The 20,487-nt window shown below is 39.7% G+C and overlaps 1 protein-coding gene across 14 annotated transcripts in view; it reads left to right on the top strand.

The window, feature by feature from the left end:
- The first annotated feature begins 806 nt into the window (after positions 1-806).
- Positions 807-20,487, top strand: part of SYNJ1 (synaptojanin 1) — a 90,849-nt gene continuing 71,168 nt past the window's right edge. For all 14 annotated transcript variants that reach the window (XM_072806773.1, XM_072806777.1, XM_072806774.1 and 11 more), the window contains exons 1-2: positions 807-923; positions 2,001-2,146. In XM_072806773.1, coding sequence (XP_072662874.1) covers positions 2,023-2,146 — 124 coding nt within the window. In that variant the 5' untranslated portion in view covers positions 807-923; positions 2,001-2,022. The remainder of the gene's footprint in view (positions 924-2,000; positions 2,147-20,487) is intronic.

The following is a 20,487-nucleotide window of genomic DNA, read 5'->3' as shown; positions in this document are numbered from 1 at the left end:
AAAGAAAAAAGGAAAAAAAAAACGAAAGCAAGCAGGGACGGTTTCTCAGAGTGTCAGAGTGCTGGGTTCTTCAGGGTTTCAATTCCCTTTGGCCCCGTTGGCTTTGACTTCATTCCCATATTTGGGTCTGATAGGTGGAAGCAGAAGGAGAAGTCCGTGGGACACACTGATGGCCACGTAGCGTGCTTTGTTGAGAAATGAGTACACGGAACGGGTTAGATGCCTTTGCCTATTAAATTCCACGGTTGACCCAAGCTGTCGGCCATTCCCTGCCAACCACAGCTGCCTCCGGGCCTTGAGGTCCCGGCGTGTGACCCCCGCCCCTCCCGGTGTCCACGGCTCGGCGCCGTCTCACAGTGGAACCCTCCAGAAGAGAAGGCAGCCCACGGAGTTGCTGCAGGGCAGGCATTCGTTCCGCTTCTGCTGCCCACCCAGACACGCTCGGCGCAGGCACCGGGCGCTGCGGGCGGGGAGGCACCATGGACAGCTCTCCGGGCGCCGCCCGAGCCTCCGCCGCCCCGCGGGACACCCGGCCGGGCACGCGCCAGTCCCCGCGCCCCAGAGCTTTCCCTGGCGCCCGCGGGGACGGTTGGTACGCTCTGAAGAAGCCCACGCGGGCGGGCCGGGGGAGGCCGAGCCTCCTGTCCCCGCCTCCCCAGCGGGGCGACCTGCGACTCCCGCCGGGACCCCAGGGCGGCTCTCGACGAGGGTGGCCGCGCGCGCGCCGAGAAGGTAGAGACCCGCGGTAGGGCTCGGGTGGGCGTGGCCTGCCGCCTGCCGCCCCGCCCCCCGAGGGGCGGGCCTTCCGCCCCCGGCCGCGGCGCAATGCGGAAGAGAGGGGCCCGCCGGAGCGGAAGTGACGCCTGCGGCGGCTGTGGCGGCGGCGGCTGCGGGTGAAGGAGGAGGAGGAGCCGGAGGGAGAGGTGAGCAAGCCGGCGGCGGGGGGGCGGGGAGCGGGAGCGGGAGCGGCGGCGGCCGCGGCCAGACCCACCGGCAGCCGGGCGCGCGGGCGGACGCCTCCCGGGCAGCCTCCGCCGCCGCAGCGCGGGCGGGAACGGTGAGGGGCGACCGCGGGCAGCGCGGGGCCGGGAGCGGGGAGCCCGCGGGGCGTGCGTGGGGCGGGGGGCTGCGGTGACAGCGCTGTCAGCCCGGCGGCGGCGGAGCCCAGCGCGTCGGGGCGCGGGGTCATCGCCTCTGGCGCATCGTGGAGGGAGCCGGCGGCCGGGCCGCCTCGTCCGCCGGGGAGGGAGCGGCTTTCCCGGGACCCCCTGAGGAGCCGCGGTCGGGTCCGGGTGCTCAGCGCTCCCGGGGGCCTGCGGGCGGCACCGCGCCGCCCCCCCGCCTGCCCTTCTCTGCCGCCCCCGGGCGAGCCTCTGGCGTCGGATTAATCCTCTCCCCTCCTCCTGCCCCCTAAGGAGCTTTGGAGGCCGCCTCGCTCGCCTCCCCACCCCCCTCCCGGGCCGCCGAACGGCTTGAAGTTTCCGAATCGGTTCCCGAATCGGTTCCCTTTCAACGTTAGTGACAAACCCCGAAGCAGGAAGCTGATAAACAACTCCGGACGAAATACGCCCAAAAATCTTATCTTTTTTTTTTTTTTTTCTTTTCTTTCTTTCTTTTTTTTTTTTTTTTTGCAAACGTAAAGTAAACGAGTAACTCCTCCGAACCAAAAACCGCTCGTGGACTTAGAGTTAATTCAACCTTACGTTGCGTTTGCAGGGAGAATCGGTTAGCTTTTCTCTCCTCCGGCTTTTTTTTTTTTTTTTTTTTTTTTTTTTGATGAAATTAAGTGACGGCTTCTTTTTTTTTTTTTTTTTTTTTGGAATGAACCATTCTCTACCCCCCCCTTTTTTTTCTTTTTCTTTTTTCTTTTCTTTCCATCCTCCTCCCCCCCCCCCCCCCCATCAAAACCTGGCAAGGAGGACTTCTGGACGCCTTGCAGTCCTTGCTGCAGAAGGAAACGTTAGCTTCATTTATTCGTTTTTTGCTTGTTTTTTTTGCAGGGCTGCCTCTGAAGAAAGGAGAATGGCGTTCAGCAAAGGATTTCGGATCTATCACAAACTGGACCCCCCACCTTTCAGTCTCATAGTGGAAACTAGGCATAAGGAGGAATGTCTCATGTTCGAGTCTGGGGCTGTAGCTGTGCTTTGTAAGTCATCTGTCATGGCCCAACTGATCGTGTCTCTGTTTTGATTTGAAACCATTCCGATGCAGCCGGTTCTTTGGAGGACACCCCTGGCAACCCCTTTCCTTCACTGTATTTTGCTAAGCAGATTATGCTCTAATTTTCCTTTCATCAGACCTTATTTTAAACTTTGACTTTCTATCCTGCCCCCTGCTACAGGTTTCTTTAGGAGGTTTGGGGGTGGGGTGGGCTGGAGAATGCAAGTTTGGTTACAGGTTTTTGCTTTCTTGGGTTCTTTGGCTGCTCATAACAGTAAATCTTTCTTTCCAAAAACAAAACAAAACCATATATATATATTATACACACACACACACACACACACACACATATAGTTACAGTTTATATCACATCACATTAACCCATAAAGGCTTGCTTGACATCTTTACTGTAATGAATGGGATTTCTTATATATCAGTTATCATAATGAACTACCAGGGTGCTTATTTATCTGATCTTTTCGGAATATCTTATGTTGAGGCCCTTACATTTTTTATTAAGAAAACTGTATGTAAACTTCTAAAAGCTTATGTGGGATATGTGATTGGGTTCATATTATTTAAAAAAAAAATTTTCTTGATAAGTCTAAAGAAAAGGACTACTGTACCACAAGGAAAATAGCAGATTGGTATGGTGTAGGTTATTTTTGGGCAGATGGATGAAGTTAAAAATAAAAATACTAATTTGAATATTAATTTTCTTTCATAATCTAAGATTTTGGCAGATAACTCCAGCTTGGAGTTATTTGAAATGCGATTGTGGTTTTTTTTTTTTTTTTTTTTTGCGATTGTGTTTTTAAAGGCTTTTATTAGTGATAACTACTTTTTTTTTTTTTTTTTTTGTCATGTTTTTGCTTTGTTAGCATCAGTTTAGCTACTGGTCATATTTTATGAATTAAAAATAGTGTTTGAAGGTCATACTTACAGGGGTGCCTGGGTGGCGCTGTTGGTTAAGCATTCAGCTCTTGATATTGGCCTAGGTCATAGTCTCAGGGTTGTGGGATCCAGCCCTGTGTTGGACTCTGCACTCATTGCAGAGTCTGCTTGAGATTCTTTCTCTCCCTCTGCACCTCCTGCTCCCATGCAGGCATCCTTTCTCTCTCACTCCTCTCCCTCAAATAACTAAATAAACCTTTAAAAACAAAAAAGTCATACTTACAAATATAAGCCCCTAGATATTTTAAATTGTTAAACTTTGTTCAGATTCAGTAAGTGAAGAGCATACGTAAGGCCCTAACTTTTGCATATAGAACATTAACCTGATAAAATGTTAACCTGATCTTAATATTCTAAAATAGTAAAATTTTATCCTGATTGGGGAAAAGAGAGTGGTGACATAATGAAAAAGCTTAAGCAAAGTTAATGTATAAGAAATGTATATATTTTTGGTACATACAGTAACATGGCTTGAGTGAGCAAGAAGAGCTATTTGGGTTCTAAGAAACAAGTATTAATGAGTTATACTTTATGGACTTAATTCAAAGTTTTTTTATATTTAAATAAACTGAAATATATCTTGCTATAATATTAATTTGCAGGTTTTTTTTCATACTACAAACATAGTTCTTATACTCATGAATTCTTAATATCTGGGGGGAATGGTGTGGTTTAGTTGTGAAATACTTTTTAGCTGCTTGCGGGTTTTTGTTTGTGATGTTACCTGATTTTCTAATTTGTCTAAATTTTAAATGTTTCTTCAGTTGTGATTACTGGTAATAATAGGGAGTCAAATTCTCAGTTATCCAGTATATATAAGCCATAGTTATTAGAATTATTGCTATATTTTACTCTCAGGAAACCTGAGAATAATCATACTTCTAAACCTCTAATGGCTCTCTTTTATATCAAATAATGGTTAAAAAAGCAAACGACCTAAACGATCCATTTTGGCATTAACATTTACTTTAAGGAAGAAAATATTAAAAATACTGTCTTAACATTATTGAGTGTATTTATTTTCATTAGATTTAGACTATATAAACAATTCAGGAGAAAAAAGTTCAATAATGCCTTTCTCAGTAAAAGTAGCATAAATGGATGTATAATTTTTTGGATATGTTATTAGCTTTCCTAAAATAAACTCTATTGTAATAACTTAAAATATTACTATGAAGAGCTAACAGACCTATTTATAAATCCTTTACTTATAAAATTAATTTGACATTCATTTGGGAGCAATACCAAGGTGCATATTGTGCTGTAGAGTATTCATTTTTAAAACATTACATTTCTTAAAGGCCTGTTATATTCAGGGAACTGTGCTTGGAAGATACTGAGATGTTCTTTTTCTCTTTAACACTCCCAGCCCCTTGAATCTCAAGACATTCTGCTTATTAATATGTAAGAAGAATCTTTTCAAAACATGTTGGACATTAAACCAGTTTTTCAGTAAGATTAAGTTTAAAGTCTTCAACTTGTCCATCAAGGCCTTCCATAACTCGGCCCCACCCTGTGTGTCCAGTGTCAATATTGGTCTCCTTCAAGGAGACTTACTTTTTCTCAGTGTTTTCCCAAGTTACCATGCTTTTTTTCCCCCTTCATCATGCTGTTCCTATTGCACCTTCTTCCTTCATGGCTGCTAGAATGCTCTTCTCTTTCTTTTTTTTTTTTTTTTTTTAAGATTTTATTTATTTATTCGTGATAGACATAGAGAGAGAGGCAGAGAGACACTGGCAGAGGGAGAAGCAGGCTCCATGCTGGGAGCCTGACTCTACCGGCCGGGACTGGGCCAGGGATCACGCCCTGGGGGATGATAGGCGCCAAACTGCTGAGCCACCCAGGGATCTCCTCTTTCTAATTCAAGCTCTTTCATTCTCGCTCAAGCCTTCTTCCTTCCTGAGAATCTGCCCACCCGCCCAATCCATCTCTTGTCTCTTTCTTTTCTTCATTTTGCTAGAACCCAGTCTGTTTTGCAGGATAACCCTTTTTTTTTATGTGCGGGTTTGTGATTCTTATGTGCAGGTGATCTTTTTGAAAGTAGATGGTAAAAGTGACCCTTGCAGGAAGTAGTCGTGCCCCATAAGCTGATGGTTTCTACAGGCCTCAGTTGTCCTGGCTTTAAAGTTTAAAAACTCAGACATCTTAGGCAGTACATATTGGATTGACAATCACTTAATTTTTTTGGCTTATGCCAAAAGTGCCATGAGATACCCAACAGGAAACCTTATACACAATATAATTGTGTATTATTAGCACATATCAAAAAATGAGGTGCAAGTGAAAACACAGTAAAAACAATTTCAGGTCATGGATCTTTGTAGATCCTGAGTGTCTACTAATCTAGCCTCAGGACTCTGTCTTTATGTTGCTAAGTTTCTAAACTTAAATCAGCCATGATACTATGACTTAATCAATTAGTGAGCCAGTGGTTTTCAGCCTTGGAGGCACATTGTAATCACCGGTGGGGGTTTACAAATGCTGCTGCCTGGGCTCCAGCTCCCTAGAGATTCTGTTGTAATTAGGTTGTGGTGATCGTTCTGAGCATAATTTATATAGGCCTTTTTAGGATAGATTATGAGACAACTTTTTAGCTTGCAAATTTTATCCAAAGTAGCCACATTTCCAAAATTTTAATGCTATTATTGACTATTATGGGCCAGTAGCTAGTTTTCTTGAAACCTTCAGCCTGAACCAATTGCTAATGATCCCATAAATACTTTTGATACAGTGCCTTCAGTGGAACTTCTGTGCCTGGGCACTGTACTCCTTGAAAAAAAGATCCATATCTTAGTAATCTTTACATCTCTACTGCTTAGTTCAGTGTTTTACTCATGCTTACAGAATAAATAGCTAAATTAGTGCCTTGAGGGGGAGTGGAGATTAACCTAAACTAGCTTACAAAGTTGACAAAAATATAGTATTCTGTGTTTGAAAGTACGGTACCTTTTTCTCTAAAAATTTTTTAAAATCTTTTAAAGAATGCTATTTGACAGAACTGCTGATATAAAAGACATAAAAATTATCAGTCCAGAAAACCAATTAAACTGAAATTCGATGTCCGTGGAGCCAGTGGTTCAGTGTAGCAAGTGGATTCTCTGTGTCCAGTATACTATGTCTGGACCAGTATAATAAGCAGCAAGTGTGATGGGCAAGTTATAACACTATTTTTTCTTGGAAACTAATAGATTAAAGAAAACATCTACTAGTTTTTGTTTTAAGATTTTTAAAATTTATTTATTTATTCATGAGAGTCACAGAGAGAAAGAGAGAGAGGCAGAGACACAGGCAGAGGAGGAACAGGCTCCATGCAGGGACCCTGATGTGGGACTCAATCCCAGGACTCTAGGATCATGCCCTGGGCCGAAGGCAGGTGCCAAACCACTTAGCCACCTAGGGATCCCCACATCTACTAGTTTTGAGTCAGGTTCGGTTTTCCTCATCTTTCTAAAGTTATTCGCACAGAAAGACTGCAACAGGAGAAGGACAAGTAGCCAGTCTGACCAATGCATGCATGAAATTCACAAGCTGTCCCATTATTTTTCATCCCATCTCCTGCTTCAGGAGAGGTAAATAATTTACTTCATAATTGTATTCTAAGTAGAAAAGAAAGGGAAGGGAAGGGCAACAGATGGGAAATGAAGGATGATTCTAAAAACAAATTATGAATATCTGTTTAAAAGATGAGATGGAGGGCAGCCCAGGTGGCTCAGTGGTTTAACACCACCTTCGGCTCAGGGCCTGATCCTGGAGACCTGGGATCAAGTTCCGCATTGGGCTCCCTGCAGGGAGCCTACTTCTCCCTCTGCCCGTGTCTCTGCCTCTCTCTCTCTGTGTCTCATGAATAAATAAATAAAATCTTAAAAAAACAAAACACAAAACAGATGAGATGGAAAGTGGTAATATAAATTCCTTACTTTTACTATTAGAGCTTTTGCTCTTTTCAGTATATGCTAGTATGGAAGTAAGGATTAATTGCTTCTGTCTAGTGGTAAGATTATTTTCAGGTTTTCCAACTCAGGACTCAAATCATGTACTTACTAGACAGCAAGGCCATCTCACTGTACTCTGGATCTAGTTTTACTCCAGGTTGTCCATCTGAATTTCTTCATATATCTAATTTTTTCTTTATGGAAATATGAGCCATAAAACTATAGGACAACATTCTGGTGATCTTTGTCACAGAATGTGAATTACACTGCCTTTTCTATGACCATAAAGGAGTAATAATAGAAATAATAGTTGCCATTTCCTGGGATCTCCCTCTGCCAGTCACGACATGAAGCCAGAAGTTCCAAAACCTTATTTTTTTATGTGTCTCATTAAGTTTTTCACAGCACCCCCAGGCCACAGTTCTGTTTCTTAAATAATTAGGTCTAAATGTTAAATATGTCTGTCATAACAACCCCAGTGGCTATTTGAAAAAATGATGCAGGTAAATGGAACATAATCTATTTCTTTCATAAATAACCAGTTACTTACTAATGTGATATTAATGTACATGTTGAGCATTGAGCAGCTTTTCAAACCTTAGAATCAGACTGGACAGCTCCACCCTCATTTCCTGTTGATTTTAGAGTGGTACTTGCTTTTTGTCACAGCAAGTACTGAAAACACAGCATTACAAAGATATGGTACCATTAAAGGAATCTAATGTGAAAACTCTGAACTACCTCAAGCTCATAGTTTGAGCTAGGCAGCATCTGTTGAGTATCTCTGTGTTTCTTTCGATTTAAAATCTCCTGCAGCTCTTATGGGAGTTTGTTGACATGTCCTGGAGCATTTCAGCCTAAGGAGATGTGGTCATAGACATCCTTTATTTCATTTAATTCTGTGGATTATGCTTTCATCTCCATTTCACAGATGTGCAAACTGAGGCTTAGAGAGACAGAATAACTGGTCTAATGATGTAATCTAACCATTTTATTTTTTTCACTTTAATGATTATTATTTTGCTGTGAGAGTGGTGGTGATTATTTTGGGAGTTAGGGAATGAAGAGCAAAAATAAGGGAATGCAAGTAGAAGTTAAGAGTGAAATTGGTAGCATTTTCTAATGAGGGAAGTGTTAAACTTGCTGTGTTTTTGCCTACAGACTATTAATATATTAGGGAACATGATTTGATTTAGAGTTAGGTCATTAAAACAAAGTTGCTGTGCTGAGCCAAGTTAAATGTCAGGTTCTGAAATTTTGGATAACAAGTATAGTAGGTGGTGATGACAAGCACTGTGCATAGTTTTTTTTTTTTTTTTTTTTTTCCTTAATTGCCAAATGCTGGCAGTCAGCATGCTTACCCTTTAGATAAGTTGCAGTATCCTATCTCTTTTTAAGAAAAATTTCAAGTTGAGGGAAGAAGTGACTTTTTATAGTTGACCTTTTCTGCACAGAATGATGAAATTTAGACTTGTTATATATCACTTTGTGTTAGGGTTGCAAAAATGCATTTTCATTTTGTAAGTAATTTTTGGAATGTTCTATTTGATAGAAAAAGTAAACAGCAACTTAAATATCTATGCTTAAAAAGAAAAAATTTAGCCTAACCTTTTACTCCTGGGCCAGAGAGCGGGATTAGCTTGTTAATATAGGGCCAAAGTAGTAGTTCCTGAGTGATTTCCTTTCTCTACCACTTAACTTTGCTATGAGAAAATAAAAGGTGAAGCACAGTGTGTCTCTTATTGAACAGTGAACCCCCATTATGTGACTTTTATTATGTAACTTCAGGTTTACCAGATGTTCTAACTTGTCTTATAACTAGTACAAATCCATAATAGAGTTTTTCTTCTGATCATGATGTTATAACAGGAACTGGGTTTACCCTTTTACTTTACATAACAACAAAACAACTAGAATGAAGCAGTTTTCAGACATGAACAACAAGCAGGTGGCATGAGACACTGATCCTTGAGGGAGGGGAAACAAAGAAGTGAGCCTTATGATTGCTCTAGCAGATCACTCTGCTTACTACCTTGAGTACTTCCAGGCTGCAGTAGCAGTGAGATGCGCCCAAAGAAAGCCTGGCAGTCTCCTGAGTTGAGGAGACAGAGTAAGGAATTTGTGGAAGCCAAGTCAATGAGAATTCTCAGGGCTAGTACCGAAGAGGAGGTAGCTGCACAGTTTTAAAGATGTGCTGAGGGTTCCACTTGAGATTTCAGCTGAGCACTGAAACTGTCCAAGGCAAGGAAAGAACCAGCAAAAAGGAGCAGTAAGAAATATTCCTGGACCTCACCCAGGGCTGGAAATAGTTAAGCTGTTAACAGCTTCCAGAATGAAAAAATATTATAGTACTCTGGGAACTCAGTTGAATATTCAGAAGGGTATATTGCTTCAGTAGTGGGGCAGAGTAGCTCTAGACTAAAGGCTTCTGTGGTCCTATCTGACAAAGCTTAAAAGCAAGACCTAAAGGGATCAAGCTGTTTCCAAATAACCTAATTTCTAAAAATCTTCACTGTACCCTAGAACAAAGTTTAAGAATATAGGAATACAAAATAGATATCCATATATCCAGCATTTGACTCTGTAAAATTCACAATGTCTGGCATTCAATTAAAAATTGCCATACATGGAAAGAAACAAGAAAACACACCCCATAATGAGGAGAAAAGTCAATCTGTAAACACAGATGTTAAAATTAATAAACAAGGAGGGGCACCTGGGTAGCTCAGTGCGTTAAGTATCTGACTCTTGATTTCGGCTCAGGTCATGATTTCGGCTCTGCCCTGAACATGGAGTTAGATTCTCTCTCCCTTTCCTCTGCCCCTCCCACACATGCTCTCTCTTTAAAAAAAATCAATAACAGTTATTGAAAATATACTTCATATTTCTAAGAAGTAGAGGAGAGAATAAACATGTTAAAGAGAGACATGAGGGGTACCTGGGTGACACTGTCAGTTGGGTGTCTGCCTTCTGCCTAGTGGTGATCTCAGGGTCCTGGGATCAATTCCTGTGTCAGACTCTGCTCAGCAGGAATCTGCTTCTCCCTCTCACTCTCCCTCTGTTCTCTCTCTGACTCTCAGATAAATCTTAAAAAGACAAAAATGTGAAAGACCTAAACCAAATAGAAATGAAAATAATTATCTGAAATGAAAAAAAATACACTGATAGGGATTAGTAGATTAGACACTGCAAAATAAATGATTGTGAATTTGAAGACATAATAATAGAAAGTATTCAAAATGAAACACAGAGAAAAGACTAAAATTGATAAACAGAGCCATCAATGGCCTGGGCAGCAACTTTATATGGCTTATATATGTGTAATTGGAATCCTAGAAGAAGGGGATTGAAGCAGAAAAATTTTTGAAGAAATAACAGCTGATGTTTTCCAAATTTGGTGAAAACTATAAATCCATAGATCCAAGAAGCTAAGTGAACCCCAAGCAGAAGAAACATGACACAAACTACACCTAGATACTTTATCAAATTGCTTAAAACCAGTGATATGGAGAGAAATCTTAAAAACAGGCCAAGAAAAAAGACATAACCTACTGAAGAAAGAAGACATGAGATGAATAATGATAGACTGTTCTTCAGAAACAATCCAAGCCAGTGGATGTGGAACAACATCTTGAAAGTACTGAAAGAAGAAGAAAATAAAACTGTACACCCAGGTTTCTGTGCCCAACCACAATTAAGATGATGTAAAGACTTTTTCAGATACCCCAAAGCTGAAAAAATATGAGCCAATTATGTGGGTAGCAGTTTAAATAGTATAGCTTTTCTTTGCATCTAGTACCAACATGTTCAACAATGGTGATAAAGTCTGACTCAGTGAAATTTTATCACTTAGTTACCATACAAAGTTAAACATAAGTTAGTTAAACATAAGAAGGAGGGTGGACTAGTGCATTTGGGGTTAGTCTTGTAATTCGAGTGCCAAAAGGAGACAGAACTTAAAAATTGAATACTGTACTTTTATTGGTGACAGATTATATCTGCTTGAGTTTTTTAATGGTTGTAAATAAGAATTTGTGTTTTTATCTTTTTCTACTAAAACGGAGTTTGCAAGGGTAAGCCATCGTTGTTCCTCTTGTTGTATTACATGATATAAGCAGGTGCTCACATTGGAGTGCATTTCACAGCCACTGAACTAGTCACATTCTTGTGAGTAAATGTGGCATTTGGGGAGATGAATTAACATGTTGGTCAGTTGGACACTTTTTAATCACTCTTTTAGTTTAGGTTGAAAGATATGCTCTTTAAATTTCTGGATGATTTTGAAATAAGAAAAGAAAAGGAAGGGAAAGAAAAGGAAGGAAAAAAATATTTTGGGTTAAATTGTAGGCTTAAACATTATATATTACTATGTATTGAATGTTATATTTATTAAAATCTTCATTTCCATTTTATCATAGTTTTTATATAACATTATATATAAAGTGTGTTTACTTATATAAACTAGGTCTTACCAATAAATATTTATTATGAGTTGTGTTTCCTTCTGCTTACTAGTAGACCATAGGATGCTGTAGTCTTTTGAGTACCTTACTGAAATGTAGATACACAAAGTCTTTTAATCCTATGAACTTTGTGTGAAGTATAGGAAGAATGAATCTTATAATTAAGTAAATTCCTAGCTAATTGTACATTAGTGCTCATTAGTGATCTGTGCTTGGTCCACATTGGGTCTAGTCTTTGGCTTATTTTGTTGGATGAGTTCATCATTCTCTTGGAGAATAGGTGGAAAGTATAGTTTACCAGACTTGTAGATATTGCAAAGCTGTGTGGGACTGATACAGAGCTGGGTAGAATAATACTTATGTTGGATGACACAATTGAAATCTAAGGGAATGGATTGGAACACACAAAATGAACATGAACTTTCTGTTGCACTGGATCAAATTGAGTTTTGTATCCTTTCCTGATTCAAATGCTGTGGCTGTAGGGGTTTCATATGCAATTTGCATTGGGCTGTTGATTAGCAAAATAAGGTAGAAATTACTATCATTGTCTAGGTTTCCATGATACCCCAATCTGTATGGTGGCTACACAGTACAGAAAGGTTGGAATAGATACTGGGTTTATAGTCACATCGATCTCTGCACTCCCTCAAACCTGCTCTTCCTTATCTTAGTGGATTGCAATCCATCCTGCCTTGTTGTTTAAACCAGAAGAATCATTCTCTACATTTCCTTCTCTCCAACTTCACACGTTCAATCTACTACCATGTCCAGTATACTCAACCTTCTAATTTCACTGAGAATCCATGCGATTCACCATTTAGCTGGTTCTACCACTGCCAAGCCACTATAGTCCCTTTCATGGACCATTACTATAGCCTCCTTAACTGATCTCCTTGTTTCCACTCCTCTTACCCACTGTCCAGTCTCTTTAAAAACAATTTAGATGATTATTATTTCCCTGATTAAAACCTTTTTGTGGTTGACCACTGACTTAAAATCCAAGCTCTTTAAAATGATCTGCATTAAATCATTGAGTCCCTGCCTCCCTCTTCAGTCTTAGATTATTTTGCCTCTTGGTTTTTGTGTCCCAGCCACTTCGGCCTTCTTTTAGTTCTGAATGTACCAAATTATTTCTGATCTCAGAGCCTTCACATATGCTGTTTCTTCTATTCGATATTTATTTAAAAAAATACATTTACTCATGCATGTAGAAAAATACAGAAATCATAAATGTAGAATGTGATGAATTATTAGAGTGAACATATGCATGTTACCACTGCCAGGTTGAGAAATAAACATTACTGGCTTTCTAGAAGATTCCCTCACATTCTTCCCCAATTATTATCTCAACCATGATTTGCAGAGATATTCACTGCCTGATTTCATACAATCACAGATTAGTTTTATCTGGTTTTTAACCTAATGTAAATGGAATCATTCAATATGTATTCCGTTGGATCTGGCTTCTTTCTCTCAATGTTCTATATGAGAGATTATCTATGTTGTAGCATGTTGCAGTAGTTTTCATTGTCAAGTAGTATTCCATTGTATAATTTTTCCAGTATTTGTTCTGTTGACATTTATTTCTAATTTTGTCTGTTATGAATGACACTAGTATGACATGCTTATCCGTGTCTTTTGGTGCATATATGTACACATTTCTGTTGGATATATTTTTAGGAATGGAATTTCTGGGTCATAGAGTATTTGTATGTTGCCTGGAATGTTTTTATTATTATTATTATTATTAATTATTATTATTATTATTATTTGTTTGGAATGCTTTTACCTCCACTCTTCATTTGGCTAGCTTTCTGTTTATTCTTCAGGTTTCCTTGTAAAGGTCACTTCTGCAGGCAGGCTTATCCTAACCGTTGCTCTTCCCCTAACAATTTTAAATGAGTTCCTCCTGTTGTAGTCTTATTGGAACTCCATCATAGTACTTACTACCACTTAGAATTTTGCATTTGTGTAGTTATATAATGGCTATCTTCCCAATGGAAAGTATTAGAACACTGACTTTTTTTATTTGTAGAACTTTGCTAGAGTGCTGGTACATAGTAAGCATTCAGTAGACTGGTTACATGAATGAGTGAAAGGTTATTATTATTTTGAAATGTTGTCAAGATTGGGATTTGCAGTTTATACAGAACATTAATTTGGATAGTTTAATGTCTTTCAGCTGGAATTTTAATTATTTAATTATACAAAGAGAACCTTTTCCTTTTAAAATAATTTTTGTTTTAATGTATGGTAAAATGGAAAGTGGCTTTACTGCCAGGTAGTTATATGATCTTGAATGAATCATCTAAACTCTTAGTGTTTTTTCCTTTTGAAAATGAGTAGCTTGTTTTGCATGATCTCCAGGATCCTTTGACTAGAGGCTCTCTCATTCTACACCAAAGTGCTACCTGTATGCAAATAAGCTGACCACAAACTGCAGTGCATGCAACCACAGGCAAATTGTGATTCTAGGAAGAGCATGCTAATTTGTAATCTTGTTTTCACATTCTTAATGACTTTTTTTAGTTTGGTCTTATCAGCTGAAGAAAGTCTACTGCCCAACTGGAAGGTTTGAGTCACAGTAGAATGTTGACATTGGGTAGCAGGACCTTCATTAGGTAGCTTTAATTGTTTAATTTGAATTATTGTAATTCTAAGAAGTCAGAGAAATTTTCCTATAAACTTAATCCTCAATACCATTTAAATTTAAAATAAATGACTTTGTAATTATCTTGTGATCTTAGGTAATAAGTTAATTTTGTTTCTTTCTGTTCAGATGGTAGAGTTAGCAATGCAGGTCTGATCACCAGTTATTCTCTGTTTAGTAAGCCTCTGTTTTAGAGTCACACTCATGAAAATCAAGAAATAGGGATATGATTATGTTTTCATCTGACTTTCTATAGATGATGTTATGCTTCATTATTTGCTTAACATTCTAATTTGAGAAGAGAAGGTGTGATACCAATAATGCTGAATAATGTCAGTTATGTCGTATGATATAATCCTACAAAAGCAAGCCACTCCAGCAAAGGAGGGTGCTGAGCAATGTGCTAGAGGACAATTAGTATGTTAAATTTTGATGAAGACCAATTGATACATGTATACTTTTGAGTGTTTTCTGTAGTCTATAAATAGATCACCTCTTCAGCTTCTATTTTCATTACTTTCTGTTGCTTCAGTAGGAAACATAGGTTAGGCCTCCTTGCTGTCCTGAATTTGTTCAGTTAAAAGAACTTTGAAAGCAGTACAGAGCTAAAACAGCTGAGTGAGTTAAGTCACTTGAATAAAGGTGTTGGATGTCACTACCTCATGGCTTAGTATAGTTTTCAGTATTCCTCAACCTCTCCTGTGATGAGCCAGGGCCAGCTTGTTATTCTCCAAGACTGTTTTCAAGAGAGGAGGATACTAAAGCTAAGTTATTTAAGATGAATGTAAGGAAAACATTTATGGCGGAGTACAGCATTATTTACCCTTCCTGGGGTCTCCATTCTGGAATCGCTGAGTTTTCCTTCCCAATTTATTATATATTTATCATTTGATGATTATATGATGGCCTTAGAGTGGGCTATGGGGTCATTTTTTTTTAATATTTTATTTACTTTTTTATTTGAGAGAGAGCATGTGTACCTGTGTATAGGAGGGGGGTAGAGGAAGAGGGAGAGAGAGAGAATCTCAAGCAGACTCCACACTGAGTGTGTAGGTGGACATGGGGCTCTATCCCACGACCCTGAGATCATGATCTGAGCTGAAATCAAGAGTTGGTTGCCTAACCACCACCCAGACACCCGCTACGGGTCTTTCTAAAGGCAGTAGGACTTACGGCTTCCTTTCAAGTTCTAAAAGTCCAGATGCCCATTGAGCTTTTGATTAGTATACCTTTGGTTGAAGGTAATTGGAGGAAAGTACCTCTCAGATTACTTAGAATTCCAGTAGCCCCTGCTCTCACTGACTGGCCAGAGTTATCTTGCCTTCTCTTCTTTCTGAACTTATCCAGCATGCCAAAGAATGTTGTCAGAATAAGTTTTTTTTATCATTTTATTTTGGGAAGTCTCAAACATGCATCAAAAAAGGGAGACTAATGTCATTGTACTCCATGTATCTGTCACCCAACCTCCATGATTATCAACTCATGGACACTTGTGTTTATCTATATCCCTATCTACTAGTTCCCCCTCCCTATTTATTTTAAAGTGAATACCAGATGTCATGTAATTTCATCTATAAATATTCTTATGAGAATAAATGTTGGGTAGCCTCGGTGGCTCAGCGGTTTGGTGCCTGCATTCGGCCCAGGGCATGATCCTGGAGCCCGGGATCAAGTTCCACATTGGGCTCCCTGCATGGAGCCTGCTTCTCCTCTGCCTGTGTCTCTGCCTCTCTTGCTGTGTCTCTCATGAATAAATAAATAAAATCTTTTTTTTTTAAAGAATAAATGTTTATGGCACATATTTTCTTTTGTTTTAAATTCTATTCTGTGCCTCTCTTGCTGTGTCTCTCATGAATAAATAAATAAAATCTTTTTTTTTAAAAGAGAATAAATGTTTATGGCACATATTTTCTTTTGTTTTAAATTCTATTCTATGATCTTATTCGTATTCACATACTTACTAGGATTAAAATCAGAAGACTTTCAGATGATCAGTTCTATAGAGGTGTGGATATATTGTAAAATAGCCCCATGTTCTCCGGAACTGCATGTTCGCATTAGATGGTAAATTAAGAAAAAATTGAAAGCGTAAGTGAAAGGCAGTGTTGGGTGTGACAAGGGAAAAAGAGCTTTTCTCTTTAAGATAAGCCTTAGAGGAAGTTGGGTACTGTTGAACCCTGAGGTATTCCAGTAGTAACTTGGGGAGTCAGGCCCTGCCTTACTTTACATGTTGAACAGATGAGCCAGAGAAGTCCAGCTCTACCTGAGTTGAGCTGCTACGGGTCTTGATGGTGGTTAGAAATAAGTAACTTTTAAAAAGAAAGGTTTGTTTTTCCTAGCATCCTGTTTGCTTAACAACATCAACATAAACAGGAGAAAAAAAATACAGAGCAGTCTGTTCCCCTGATTGAAAACCCAGTAGATACCTTGAAAGACAGCCCCAGGGGCAAGGAGGAACCTGAACCTCCGTATCACCACACCTGCTGAACTCTCATTCCTTTCATTCTTTCACTCTGTTTTCCTTGGGGCTCTCCATACATCCTACCATTCCATAAACTCCACTAGTTTAAGCTCTGGTTAGAAATCATTTAACAAGGCCTGTGTTGCCCACTCCCAACCTCACACCCCCAGAGACATCCACCATAGATAGACATCATATTGGAAAATTTCCAGACGTCACTGTGAGGAAAAGTCAGACTTTAGAGCATTCAGATGCTATTGGTAGTAAGGTTAAATGTTTATCTTTTTCTATATTATTTAAAAACTCACAGCACATTCCCTTCTGTGCTATAACCTCTTAATTTGTTTTGGTCTATTAGATGAATACTTAACAATCGCAGTGTTCAGTGTCTCTGGTTAGGTTGGTATTGTGTTGAGATAAAAAGAAATGAGGGGCACCTGGGCACTCAGGTGGTTAAGCAACTGACCCTTTGATTTCAGCTTAGGTCATGGTATCAGGGTCATGAGATGGAGCCCCTGTTCTGGGCTCCCCATTCAGTGAGGAGTCTGTTTGAGATTCTCCCCCCCCCCCCCCCCCCCGTTCTCTCCTTCTGCTCTTCTCCCCATTTGTGTGCTTACGTGCTCTCTCTCTCTCTCTCTCTCTCTCTCTCTCATTCTCATAAGTAAGTAAATAAATCCTTTTTAAAAAATGAGGCCATTTCTGTTGCTGTTCGTATACAGGGAATGAGGTATAAAATAACGAGAAGGAAGATTTACTTCCGGCATGATCAAGGAAAGCATTTGAGTTAGGTATTGAAGGATGGGTAATATTTGGAAACAGAGAGATGACTAAACCGTGTTCCAGATGGAAAGAACACTGTGAACAAAGGGAAAACAATGTGGAGCACACAGAAGGAGCCACCCATTATTCATTTTTTATTCATTTTGGCTGCAGTGTAGGATGCCAGGGGAAATTATGAGGAAAAAGGAAAGATGGGGATGAGAGAGTGAAAATTGGTACATTTTGTGTTTTATCTAAAGGTTATACACAGTATTTTAAAGTACTATGGCTTTTTAATTTAAGTAATCTCTTTGTAGTGGAAGATTCCCAAACTATTTTCAAGAATTAAAAGTTACCAGAGAAATAGAACAATAATTTAATTAAGTCTCTCCCTCTTACATCATGTACTTCTATTTCATAGAGTTTCATAAAATAAGAGAATTCTTTCCCCATTAAAAAAATGTTTGGGGAGGAGGTAACATGATACTCTAAGCATTTATCTTAGTGCTTTGTAGAGATAAAAGCTTCTTAATTTAGGAATGTGCATGTGTTTAAATTTTATTTTTGATGGTTGCATTTCATTTTTTTTTTTTAATTTGAAGCATTGTCAAAGATACAGAAAAGCTGAAGTTCAGTACAAAGAACTTTTTTCTGATTTATTGGAGAATATTGCTGACATAATAATGTTCAGTCACCCACAAATACTGTTACTTATTTCCTAGAAAGAATTGCTCCTTCATAACTACAATATAACCATAAAAAAGTTAACATTGTACATCTGTCTAATCCTCAGACTCCATTCAAGTTCACCAACTGTCCCAACGACTCATAGTAAAACGATCCAGTTTAGATTTATCATTTTATTTGTTGGCCTCCCTCTTTATTCCCTTTTAAATCTGGAAAAGTTCTTCAGTCTTTGATGTTTACGGCCTTGAAACTTCTGAAGATGAAGGCCAGTTGTTTTGTAGAATGTACCTCACTTTGAGTTTGTCTCATGGTTCCTTGTGCTCAGATTCGGGTGATATGTCCTGGCAGGAATATTACAGAAGTGGTGCTGTGTCCTTTCCATTATATCCTGTCAGGGGGCACACAGTTTTGACTTGTCCCATTACTGGTGGTATTTATTCTGATTATTTGATTTAGGTGGTCTCTGGCAGACTCCTTGTATAAAAAGTGTTTTGAGGCAAGGTACTTCGAGAACATGTAAACTTCCCCATGACTCATCACACTTTCAGTTGATGGGCTTATTCAGTGGGTTGTAATCTGTTAACTATTTTAATTTGTTTTGATGCTTCAGATTGTTCCAGATTTCTCTAGTAGACGCCCCTTGAGGCTGGTTTCTTATTTCTGTGACATTTCTCCATTATTCTTTGAGTATTCCTGTTGTGACACAAGAATATGTTCCAGGCTCCTCTTGTCTCTGCCTTTGCCCTAGAATAGCCATTTTTCCAAGGAATCCTTAATAGTGGACAGTGGTATTAGAAAGCAAAGTCTGGGTGCTAGGTGTGGCCATTGCTATTGGAGTACTGCTGATCTCAGGCCCTGTCAATGGATAGAACTAAGGAGAATGTGTAATTATGTGTGAATATGTATATATATAGTTATACACACTCATTTATATCTATGTCTGTCCATCTGTCTATCTAGAAAACTAGGAGTTCACATTGGTAACTCTAATTCCTATCAACACTGCAGTGCCCATTCTAGTTTTCTCTCCTTCCATATTTGTACGCTCATTCACTGACAGTGAGGAACCTGGTTCCCATTATCCTGATCATTCCCCTTATGATCAACCACTTTCCTGTTGCCACTGAAGCTGCCTCCACCGTGTGGGTGCCTTCCTCAGCCTACAGGGCCTCCAGCACCCTGCCCTGGGCTTCCCTTCAGTGCACCCTGCCCTCCCCACCCTGCCCAAGCTTCAACCTGCCATACCAGGCCTCTCCCAACATCCCTGGGTGGGCACCACCCTCCTCACCCTACTGAGACTTGTCTTATCCCAGGCTGTCCTCCCCCCAAATGAGTGCCCTCTCTCCCTGCCTCTGGCTTCAAATCCATGCACAGAGCCATTGTTCTTACTCTGCTTGGGCTCTGACAACCTGCAAAAGACCTCCCTCAATTCTACCCCAAACCTCTGAAGCGTATATGGAAGAATAGGAAAACATCTACAGTCCTTTACATAAAAAAATGTTTAGGAAGAAAACACTATGTTCTCTTAGGGAATTGAAAGTGTCTGGAATTAAAATTGCATATGGCTCTGAAATTTCATTCACAAATTCATTTGACATAATATCTTTGAACTCCTACTGAGCGCCGGGCACTGAGCTCTGCCACTGGGGATAGAGCAGTGAGCTAGGCCAAATCCCTTCCTTCCGGGGATCCCTGGGTGGCTCAGCGGTTCAGCGCCTGTCTTCGGCCCAGGGTATGATCCTGGGGTCCCGGGATCGAGTCCCACGTCAGACTCCCTGCATGGAGCCTGCTTCTCCCTCTGCCTGTGTTTCTGCCTCTGTGTGTGTGTGTGTCTCTTATGAATAAATAAATAAAATCCTAAAAAAAAATCCCTTCCTTCTGAAGCTGCATTCTTTGGGGCTGTTTAAGAGGTTATCAGTTTGTTAATAACAAATTGATCACCTCTCTAACCCTGTTTCCTCATGTCAGATGGAAATAGTCGTAATTTTGCTGATGGGATTCTTGTGAAAATTAAATAATATGTGTTACTGTCATAATCATCACAGAAACAATATACAGATACTTCAACTGCAGCATCATTTATCACTCTAAAACTTATTTTAAAATTTCATTTAATAAAAAAAATAAAAAATAAAAAATAAAATTTCATTTAATAGTTTGAGGAGAAAGCAAAACATTCCTGGGAAATAAAGTGATATCTGCTCTTCAAATTATTTTTCCTTTCCTTAAGCATACTTTTATCTAGGAATAGGCACTTTAGTTTAAATTGTATGCCTGTGTGTGTGTGTCCTGTTTCCTGAGTCTTAGAATATAATATAAAAGTGTAAATAAGCAGCATGACATTTGTTGGCAATGTTTGAATCAGATGACAGTTTAATAGGTTTTCATGGGGCCTGAGAGACACAACATATTCATATA

Source organism: Canis lupus, chromosome 30 (assembly GCF_048164855.1).
Source record: "Canis lupus baileyi chromosome 30, mCanLup2.hap1, whole genome shotgun sequence".
Lineage (NCBI taxonomy): Eukaryota > Metazoa > Chordata > Mammalia > Carnivora > Canidae > Canis > Canis lupus.
This window is presented reverse-complemented; position numbering and strand designations above follow the sequence as displayed.